Source organism: Euprymna scolopes, chromosome 35, assembly GCF_053919585.1.
Source record: "Euprymna scolopes isolate OS-2025 chromosome 35, ASM5391958v1, whole genome shotgun sequence".
Classification (NCBI taxonomy): domain Eukaryota; kingdom Metazoa; phylum Mollusca; class Cephalopoda; order Sepiida; family Sepiolidae; genus Euprymna; species Euprymna scolopes.
Window position 1 is genome coordinate 14,991,656 of NC_136516.1, and position 12,004 is coordinate 15,003,659.

The following is a 12,004-nucleotide window of genomic DNA, read 5'->3' on the forward strand; positions in this document are numbered from 1 at the left end:
AGAACACATTCCATTAAAATAGCAATGTAATCTAAGAGCAATACAATATAGCAATGATTTCATCAGAACACATTCCATTAAAATAGCAATGTAATCTAAGAGCAATACAATATAGCAATGATTTCATCAGAACACATTCCATTAAAATAGCAATGTAATCTAAGAGCAATACAATATAGCAATGATTTCATCAGAACACATTCCATTAAAATAGCAATGTAATCTAAGAGCAATACAATATAGCAATGATTTCTATCAGAACACATTCCATTAAAATAGCAATGTAATCTAAGAGCAATACAATATAGCAATGATTTCATCAGAACACATTCCATTAAAATAGCAATGTAATCTAAGAGCAATACAATATAGCAATGATTTCTATCAGAACACATTCCATTAAAATAGCAATGTAATCTAAGAGCAATACAATATAGCAATGATTTCATCAGAACACATTCCATTAAAATAGCAATGTAATCTAAGAGCAATACAATATAGCAATGATTTCATCAGAACACATTCCATTAAAATAGCAATGTAATCTAAGAGCAATACAATATAGGAATATAAATAATCATTGTATAGCATTATATTTTACAACTTTATTCGGCATTGAATAACATATAGATAATATGTTGTAAAACAGAACATAGCTCCACTTACCCTTGATTGTCACCTAATAATGCTGAATGTTCAGCAAGGAGGCAAATAAGTACTATTTTTTGAGTCTTTGGTGTCACTTCACTGAGGATTGAACACTGCTCCCACAGCCTATTAGCAAACGCGCAAACCATTACACTGAGATCATTCCAGTAATTATAGGAGCAACTGAACTCCTGAAAAAAAATTTAAAAAACTATCTGGCAAATATACCCGGTGAACCAAGTTCAAGAGAGATGCAAGCAATTGCAATTAAACGTTAAACGGACGTTTTTTGGGTTTTTTTTTTTTACATAGGAGTCACCACAACCGGAGGCCACTCGAGGATAAGGGTTAATGGGTGTACAGTAGTCAATGGGATTATAGCCAATCGTAAGTAGTGAAAATTTTGTAAATTGGATTACTTAGGGGGACGGTTCATCAAGAACTTGTTTACATTGGATTGAAGGCAATAAAATTTTAATCAGCTGGAAAGCAAGCAAACAGAAAAGAGTTCCACATGCGGGCAGTTCTAAGAAAGAAGCTTTGTTCATGGAATCTAGGTTTAAGCACAGATAAAGAGTGGGTGAAACTATTGATAGTGGTTTTGGCTAAACGAGTGTTTTTCATGCAAGTTTGGTGAGGGGAGACCATAGATTGGAGCTCAGACGAGAAATAATGATAAAGCAGAGACAGGATCGCAACGTCTCTTCTGTGGGAAAAAAGTTGCAGAGAAGAGAAAAGGGTATCCCCTACTAAGTTACGAAGTCTATTTTGAACTCTGTCAAGGCAGGATGAGCTACTTCTAGCAGCCCCTGCCCAGATGGACGTACCTGGCTTTTATATAGGTAGAGAATCTTAAAAAGATCTCTCGGTTGGAATGTTTGAGATAGCAGATGAATGTTTGGCATTCGGTAAGATGTTGCATCCCCATCTTGGACAAAATGATAAGGAATAGTAAAGAATAGTAAACAAAAAAAAACAAAAAAAAGATAAAGACAAAATTTTATAATATTTGAACGAACCTGATACGTAAACTAACAAACAAAAATGATGGTCTCAAACTGATATAATCATTTTTTTTGTTTATTTTAATTTAAATTTCAGGAACCATTCCAGCCTCGGAAAAAAACAAACAAGTTCTCGACAAGTTGCAAGTTGAGCGAGAACGTGGAATCACAGTGAAAGCCCAGACAGTAACGCTTCGGCACTTCTACAAAGGCCGAGAATACTTGCTCAACCTGATTGATACACCTGTAAGTTTCTTTGCCTCTTGCCCAGAATTCCCCATGTATTAACAAATACAGAAAAATCTGTATGATGTATGTACGCGTGATAAAACAAAAAATATCATATTCCAGAAATCACGTAACTTGATCAGATTGTTTTATTTTTATAAAGAAAATCAGTTTTAAGCAATTAATGGGAATTCATAGGCATTACAACATAAATCTTTCAAATTTGAATGATGTTGAGTTATTTCCCTTTTTTATATTATTTTCAAAATGATGAACGGCAGTTATTCTTTGGTTCTTCATAAAATTTGATTTTCTTATTTAAACAATATATCTACAATCTGGCTTCACTAAGTTTCCAAACTTTTTTTGTATTGACACTTTTATTGATAGTACACACATGAAACTCTAGTTGCCTTCAAAGTAATCTCCTCTGGCTGCAATGCACATTGTACTGTCCCAACAACTTCTGGCAGGCCTTGTAGAGGTCCTCTTGTGTGAGCATATCAATGACGCTTGACACAGCCTCTTTCATCTCCTCTAAGGTTTTCCTTGAGCTTATGGAATAACCAAAAGTCACAGGGACTAAGGTCTGGACCATTGCTCTTCCTCGTGACATTCCTAAATTTGGCCATGCCTGGGTTCTGGATGGTCACCTGGTACCTTCTCACAAAAAGGTTGCCACTGATGAGGATTGCAAATATCGAAGGGTCCTCTTTTATCAAATTACCTCTCATCTCACATTGTCAAAGATGAAGAGGGCAATTGTCCGGCGTTGGTCATCAGTTATTGCGGACCGCTTATGAATTTTATGCTCCCATAAAACTTCCGAGGAAGCTAGTTAGGCGCAGAGGCTGTTCTTGGCCTTTGGGCCAGCAGCGGAAAAGGAAGTAATCAGTTCTGGTCAATGTGGGGGAAAGCCTTCATATCAGACAATTGCTAATTTTGGACCCTGCCAGAGTGCCCCCTTGGGGGAGCTGGTTTTTCCTCCTTACACTAAAAAATAGCCTTGTGCCTAATTTGCTCAGTGGGGAAGCAAATAAATAACTACCACTTCAGTATAGTACAGTGTTACTGAAGAGCAAAAGTTACTTCCAAGTATAAAAAATAACAGTTTGATGGTTTTTCATTTTTTTATATAAAAATAATTATTCTGAGTAATAGTTACAATGTTACGTTTGTGTAGAAAAAGAGAAAAGAAACTCTAGATGCATTTCCTACTTTAAACGTTTTTGGACTCGCGCTATTGGGTGATTTTGGGTGATTTTAGTTTGGTATTTTCAACCCTTAAGTCTGTAGTTTGTTTCTTAACAACATGGAGTCGGGTGGCGAGCAAAAAAGAGTCTAATGGCTACAAAATGCAGCTGATTATATTGTGTTGAGAATCCAACCAAGCAATCTGGCACTGCCCAAACCTCTCCAGGCGCACTCTCTCGGTTACCACAGGAGGGAGAGGTTCTCCTCTCTCTCTCTCATTCTATCAAATTGTTACATCTGTATCTCTCTCTCTCTAGCTGTTACTTCAGGAGGTGAGATTCTCCTCTCCCCACCCTCCAAGATTTACAACATCCCTCACTATTACTTTAGGAGGAGAAGGTTCTCCTCTCCCTCCTCCAAACTCCTGACATGCACATTTTCCAAAACAGAATTTATACCAGGTTTCTCAAATTCTGGGAAAAATGTCAATAATGATTGCATACCAACCTTAGGTGACCTGCGCTGGTTACAAAGCCAGTTGGCCTGTTTGTTAACAAAAATTAATATTCACCTTATGAGAAAAACAATTTTTTTTCTCACTTCATTTTGCTTTTCATTAATTAAATTGCAAGTTTCTTTCTTGTTTTTTTTTCCACTTTCACGTCAACTCTTTTTGATTTAATCATATTGTAACAAAATTAAACTACATAAACTTTGGTTGCTGTATCACCACTATGACTATCTTTACAATTAGACATCACTATTTAATGAGCCAACTACACAAAATGAAAATAATACCCAAACCAATCATCCTTTAATGATTTCTTTGTTCTTATTTTTAGGGCCATGTTGATTTTAATTATGAAGTATCTCGGTCTCTAGCAGCTGTCCAAGGAGTTTTACTTTTGGTCGACGCTAATAATGTAAGTACAACCTGACTGGTTATAGTCAGCTAATGTACTTCCTAATTTCCGGTGTATCGTTACTGGAAGCGGTGACAAGGCAAATCATTTGTTCGTTTTTTTTTATCATGTCTATAAATTACTTGTTATTTTGAAGTCGATAATTTTATTTTTATACTTTCATAAACATATATTTATTTTATAAATTTCAATTAAATTAAATTAAAAAAAAAACAACTTATTTTTATAATTTCATAAACATATTTTTTATAAAATTTCAAGTAAAATAAAAAAATTAATTTTTTAAAATTTTGTTATTAAAAGTGCAAATGAAGACTGTGTTATTTTTATCTGTGTAATTTTACTTTTTTTATTATTTGGACTATGATTCTCATCTTGGTTGTTTTTTTTGTTTTTTACAACGTTTCGGCCGATGTAACCTCCGGCCATCTTCAGGTACTGGATGTTATTAATGAATAGTGAAAAAAACGTTTGGTTTATTTGCTTTCTCAATGAACACAACCGTTAGAAATTTAAAATGCAAATAACGCCAAGTCTTTTTTTTTTATATTAATAACTCCGGGTCCATTCCGGTTTTTTGATATGATGAATGTGTATTTTTGAGATGAGGATTTATACTTATTTTTTGTATTATTTAATTATGATTCTCATCTTGGTTGTTTTTTTTGTTTTTTTTTGTTATTTTTTTTTTTAAATTTTTATATAATTTTGTTAAGTTTTATTCTATACTTTTCAATAATGTCCTTTTCTTATATTTTATTTCAATAAATCGCTTCACAATAGAAATACTGAAGAACAATGAAAGAAAAGGAAATGATTTGTTTTGTCACCATTTCCGGTAGCACTCCGCAGAAAATTAGGAAGTATGTTAACTGACTATAACCATCTGACTTTATCAATTCTATTTCCAAACTATACATAATTACAATAGAAAAATGCGAGTATGAACAGTAATATGGTTAAGCTTAAACATGGAAAAGTAAAGGACTAGTTGTTAAAACTGGAAAAAAAAGGACAAGATATTCTAGTAAAAAATATAATAAATTTATAACTTAATATATTGCAGCATTAAGATGTGATTATATAATGTTATAAATTAAAAAAAAAATTCTTAAAATACTAATATTTTAAATTTATTAAATTTTTTACTAGAATATCTTGAGCCTTGATAAGTGTCGACTCCTTTAAAAAAAAATAAATGGAATTAAATAGTTATGCAAAAATTACGCAATGCAACTAACACAAAAAGCATGATGAAAAAAAAAAAATGAATCGATATTTTGCCACAAAATTATTCAAACTTTTTCAAGATAGATGTTAGAAGGAAACACAAAGTATTTATATAGTTATGGCGTGGGGATCTTATTTGGGTTTCAGATAACTATGTTGTTTGTAATGTTTTGTCAGGGTTTACTTGTAATGTAAAAGTTTGTGTGCTTCAATTCTTAATATCTTCAAAACAAAAATTCTTATCCATATTATTTGTATTCATCGAACTACTGTTCTCATCTTGAGTGTGATTTTCACAACGTTTGGGTCGATGTAACCTCTGACCTTCTTCAGGTGTATCTTGTTGAACTCGGGAATGTTTCTGTCGAACTCAGGAATTTGGATGGAATTTGTATGCTACCCTCGTAAAGTAAATAAAGGGTTCCGCTCGAAATTCTGTCCAAATTTCCGAGTTCAACGAGATACAGCTGAAGAAGGTCGGAGGTTACATCGACCGAAACGTTGTGAAAATCATGCTCAAGATGAGAACAGTAGTTTGATAAATACAAATAATACAAATAACCAATGTCATCTCAAAAATTCAGAAACGTTAAAACAATTCTTGTGTGTGCATTATTTATTTATATATATTATATATATATATATATATATATATATATATATATATTATTTATTTATTTTTAAAGGGAATCCAAGCGCAGACTGTGGCTAATTTTTATTTGGCATTTGAAAAGGAAAAAACGATTCTTCCTGTTTTGAATAAAATTGATTTAAAAGGAGCTCGGCCTGACATCATCACCCAGCAGCTAGAATCAGTATTCAACATGGAACCACATGAAATTCTCAAAGTAAGTAATGTACATACTCTAGACGAGAAATCTGAATACATTAATACAACACCCTCCGCATTTCATACAAAACTAAAAAATGAAAAGCTCTCCAGATTTACACGAAATGCAATCAAGACAACTCACCAATTAATTCAACATTAAACAGAAATTTATCCCTACCTTCTGACATTAATAACATTTACACAAGATTAAACAAAATAGGCATTAAAATATCACAATAACTGTTATATAGTGGGATGCGTTAGGATCAATATAACACAAAATATCTTACCGCATGTTGTCCAGCCTTCATGTGCGTATGTTTGCAGCTCATGGTGAAAGAATGGAATCATTATGAACAAATAAGAAAATCACTCACTGTTACATAACGATATATGTTTATTATGGAGTCACACACACACACACAACGTCTTGTTTTCCTTCCTAAATTCTTTAAAATAGAAAAAATTTCTAGTAAACTGAATAAAATTAAATATACTTTCGAAAAACAAAACAATAATTCGATATCTTTTATTGATATTATATATATTATATTAAACTAAAAATAATAACTTAAGTTATAAGGTTCACCGCAAAAAAACGATTATATACATTTTTCTTTGGACCGAAACAACAGAGTAAAAACAGGCATTGTAATCAGGTTTTACCTCAGAGTTCTAAGGATATGTTGCAACAAACATCTAGACGAGGAATTCAAATACATTGAACGCACTTTCAAAGCTTTACAATATGCTCCATATTTCAGTACCCCGTATGTTTCATACAAAACTTAAAAAGAAAAGCTCTCCAATTTTACTCAAAATGAAATCAAAACAGTTTGCAAATTAACTCAATGTTAAATAGAAATTTAACTCTACCTACTAACACTAAGAATGGACGGCACAATCATATTGACACACCGGTTCTCGCCAGATCACCAAAGTTAAGCAATGTTGAGCCTGGCCAGTACCAGCTGGGTGACCATTTGGGAAGGCTAGAGGATGTATGTACCTTCTGGGAAAGTTAACGTGAGGCCAGCACCCACACCTTGAAAAAAGAACTCCTCGCTACAAAAGCATCTACAAAAAGCTGTGGATGGCCTATGCCCTGGAAGGGCATAGGCCATCCACATCTATGGATGGATGAACTAATAACAACTCCATCTACATAAAATAAGCATCAACATATTGCAAGTGACCTACAATTTGACACCCCGTCAAGTCAAGGCTGATATATACTTCATTGTCAAGTCAAGGCTGATATATACTTCTGTGTTTTGATTTTGATAACTCAATGAAATCTAGGCAGGAGACTTTATGAACGCAAGAGAGGCATAAAAACAAATAACAAATAAAAACAAATCTCTCTCTATATAAAAGTTAACGTGTGTGTGTGTGTGTGTGTGTGTGTGTATATGTACATTTTCCAACGCAATAACTCTGTCAATTTTCAGTCTCCAGACTCAAAATTTGATATACAGGGTACTGAGATTTGGGAAAATCTTTGTGATCAGTTTTTGGCTAGAAATTTGGTTATTATGGGGTCAAAATTCAACAATTTCACCTTTGAGAACTCTACCAAACTCCTCCGACAATTTTTTGGTCTAAAAACTTGAAATTTTAGATATAGGTTCATTGGATCTAACAATAGCTTGATTTGATCCCAAAACAATAAATGTTAAGGGGTCAAAGTTAAAAAAGTTGACTGTTTTTTTTTTTTTTTTTTTTGCTCAACATACACCTCCAAACACCTGGGCAACGCCGAGCTGAAATGCTAGTAACAAATAAAAACAAATAAATAAAAACAAATAAATAAAAACAAATAATATGCTCAACACCATTTTCTCTCATATTATGAAGTACTTCATCGCTTTGACTTTGAAAATGCAAATCTTATTAAACTGAGAGAAAATAAACCCATGCGTCATTTAATTGAATCCGCCCTTATTTCCCACTTCACCAATCTAATAAAACAAAGGAAAGGCTTCTATCATATTTTTCCCCACTTATCAAAATCTATTATTAATGAAATAATTTGGATACTGATCAATTCTGAATTTGTACCTGTGTGTGTGTATATATATATGTGTGTGTGTGTGTATATATATATATATATATATATATATATATATATATATATATATATATATATATATATTAGTATCTGTTGCATATCAGATCTAAGGAAATTAATAAAACGCACTACAAATGATTATTCTTATACATTTTCTGTACTATGCAAACTAGATCACTTATTAATTGATTGACTGAAACGACTAAAAAAAATGGTTGGAATGCAGAAAAGATTGTGAATTTTATTAACAATTCCATGCCTGGCAATTTTAAAGGTTACCCCATATTATTTTTTGAAGATTTTTGCAAATATTTCTAACACAGAAATATTTAGAAAAACAAATTTGAATGAAATCGATCCTGGGCAACACCTGGTTGTTATATTTAGTTATTAATTATTTTACATAATTTTGAAAACATTGCTTAATATCTTCTTTATTTTTTCTTCTTTTCAGGTATCTGCCAAAGTTGGAACCGGTGTCCCAGAATTACTTGATGCAATAGTTGAGCGTATTCCTCCGTAAGAATTAAAAAAATTTTTTTTTGCTGTAATTTGATTTGCATAATGATGTTCCAGTGATAGTGTGAATCTCTTCCTCTCTCTTTTACTCTCTACCTCTTTCTTTCACTCTTTCTTTCTCTCTCTCTTGAGTTCTATTTTCTCTATTTCTTTTTACTCTCTCTCTCTCTCTCTTTCTCTTGAGTTCTATTTTCTCTATTTCTTTTTCTTTTTACTCTCTCTCTCTCTATGTTTATTAATTTAACGTCACTTTTCCCTGTTCAGATGTTTTTGCAAGCTAACTCTTCAGCCTTTACAGTTTAACTGTTGTCTCCAAATTCTGCTCTGCATGGTCTTGTCTAATCACTTGCTTTCAAGTTTTCCTTGGACGCCAAGCTTCCTGTGATTCAAGACGTCATTCTTCTGCAGTAGTTTATACAGACAGATGTAACGTAATCCCCCATTGAGGAGCGTTAGAACTACGCTGAGGTAGCTTGTATTCCCAGGTGACACCAGATAACCCAAGGATTTAGGATAGAGAAGATAAATATACATATTTTATTTTATGTCAAAATAGACATTGTTTGAAAACCAGAGAAATATATTTTTATGGCTAAAACTCAAACAACAGGAAATGCAAGGATGTTAGACGGACATATTGTACTGGCTGAGTGATGGGTGGTGACCTCGAGGTTATGTGATTGTTAGTCTTAAATGGGGTCTCAGATCGTTGGGGCTTAGCGTGATTTGATTGGCTGGGGAGACTTCCACCCCACCACATCGGGTCGATGCGCTCTAAAATTAAAGAGATTGCTCGTTGAATTCGGGGAGAACAGGTCGTATAAACCCGCCATTCCCTGGGAGAGAGGACCCCTCCCCACCTCATCCATCCGTCGGTCGCTGTCTGTGAAGAGAGTTGAGACTTTGAAAAGAACTTACAAAATCTGAATGAGAATTGTAAAAACATTTGTGCATAATTTTATGAGAATTAAGCTTTTGTAGATAGACTACAATCGTCGTCTTTCTTCCTGCCTGTCGCTTCGATATTCGCTTTCAGCATACCAGATTATGTAACAACCTCCGAGGAGTCTAGACGACCACGTGCTAAGACTCTAAAGTCCTAGCCACCTCCTCAAGAAGGGGTGTTACACAGACGAACGGTCCACATTACCATACAATTTGTCTTTACAATAATCCCTGTGCTTTCAGCATATTTTCCAACCTAATATGTTGGATTAGGTCAGAGTTACCATTTTGAAAAATAAAACTAAAAAAAAATTTTTTTACATAAAATTTTTTTTTAATTATTAAAACGATTCAGAGACCAATTGAATGCAGATTTAACAAACAAAACATTTATTTATTTAAAATTCAAATTTTTAGCTCTTATAAGAATCTTCATCGGGAAAACTGACAATACTTTTTTTTTTAATGTGGCATGTTGTAATTAAGCTTTAGAAAGTCTTGGAATTTTAAATTTTAAATAAATATGTTCACTTGTCTCTGAACCGTTTTATATTTCTACAATTACAATGCTTTTAAACAGTGGAGATAATTCTACAACTTAACTACAAATGCATACCAAAACACAAACAAAATCACTGGCTAGAACATAAAAAACCCCTCATCTTCAGTAACAACAGAAGCCTTCTGTTAGGATGATAACATGGTCAAGGGAAACTAACTCTTTCTCTTTAAAGACAAAGTTACCTCCCCTGCTTTAACTCTGATATGACAGCTATCGCATCTTCACACATGAATGGCACAAGATGACATCTTGAGAGCAGCCATCTTGGGAGACCAGCGCAGGCATTGATGACACACCACATGGGCAGTTTTAGACTGAAATTAAATTATAAGAAATAGGCTTTAAAGAATCTTTTTCGGCTTACAAATAAAAGGACTAATTCATAATAATTTGTATGGCTTAATAACAACATGTATAAAAAATATAGTCTGTGTTTTCCTGATGAAGACTCTTATATGGCTGAAAATATGAGTTTTATTTGAAAAAAAAAAAATCTGCATTTCAATTAGTCTCCGAATCGTTTTTATATTTCTCCAATTACAGTGCTTTCAAACGGTGGAGATATGGCTACAATTTAAAATTATTTTGTGGAATAGTTGTTGATTTTAAATAAATGCATAATGAACATAATACAGCAGAAACTTTTTCCTCAGCTTCATACAAACTAACTTCCATTTTTTCTTTCTTATTTTTAAACAGACCCCCGAGTAATCCAAAGGCCCCATTAAAAATAGTAACTTTTGATTCATGGTATGACCGTTTCCGAGGAGCCATTGTAAATATTGCTGTTCTTGACGGAGTAATTGCAAAACGTAAGATTACTTATATTTGTATTTGCTGGCATTTATATAGATACATTGTGATAAATGTGTCCCCATTTGACAATGATCATCGACCCCAATGTTTTTTCCATTTCTTCGTCTTCTCTTCTGACCATGTTGTTGTCTCTCGCATTGGTAACTGCCGAGTTGGTGCATGCATTGGTTCACGACTATAATAAAATAAAATAAAACAAAACAAAACAAAAAACACAAACTCCAACACATTCTTGGTGTGTGTGTGTGTGTGTGTGTGTGTGTGTGTGTGTGTGTGTGTGTGTGTGTGAGAGTGAGAGTGACATCTCTATATGCTAAGGTTAACGTCTTGATTTCCTAAAGCTCACCCGTGTTCAACATTACAATTTCTATCAATTAACTACAGGGTGGAATGATAAAATTGTCTCTCTAGAAAAAAAAACAACATGATTCCATTTCTGTTTGATGAAAACTGGTTTTCTTTTTTGCTGCAGACCCTCTACAAGGTGGCCAGTTTTTTACAAATCCCAAGAGCGATAGAAGCCTTCCATCATGCCTGAAAGTGACACAATGTTCAACGAGTGAGATCGGAGATGCGTCGCTGTACAACTCATGCTCTCTACCGATCCAAGTTATGACAACAGGACCATTACCAACATCCCAAAAATGCATCGATGGATTGCCATAAATAACAGGAACGTGCCCAGCATGATGAAAACAAACTTTCTGACCAAAGTTATGGTCTTTGGTGTGGTTTCAAGTGAGGGTCACATCATACCATCTCACATCTTCGAAGTCAGCTTGAAAGTGAACACCAAAGTGTACCTGGATGTGCTGAAGAGTATGGTGATCACCTGGTGCAATCTGATGGCCGTTGGCAGACTCTGAGTGTGGCAGCAGGACTTGGTGCTGGCCCGTAAGTCCAAAGAAACCCAGGCTTGGCTTCAGAAAGAGTGCTACAACTTTATATCCTTCTCTCACTATCCCCCCTCCTCCTTCGGACCTGAACCTGCTGGACTACTTTGTTTGGTCATATTTCAAGAACATCACCAAC

At 33.9% G+C, this 12,004-nt stretch overlaps 1 protein-coding gene across 2 annotated transcripts in view; it reads left to right on the plus strand.

Moving 5' to 3' along the window:
* Positions 1-12,004, plus strand: part of LOC145259702 (translation factor Guf1, mitochondrial-like) — a 63,087-nt gene that overhangs the window by 19,038 nt on the left and 32,045 nt on the right. For both annotated transcript variants that reach the window (XM_080117375.1, XM_080117376.1), the window contains exons 4-8: positions 1,750-1,898; positions 3,917-3,997; positions 5,914-6,075; positions 8,585-8,649; positions 10,856-10,968. In XM_080117375.1, coding sequence (XP_079973501.1) covers positions 1,750-1,898; positions 3,917-3,997; positions 5,914-6,075; positions 8,585-8,649; positions 10,856-10,968 — 570 coding nt within the window. The remainder of the gene's footprint in view (positions 1-1,749; positions 1,899-3,916; positions 3,998-5,913; positions 6,076-8,584; positions 8,650-10,855; positions 10,969-12,004) is intronic.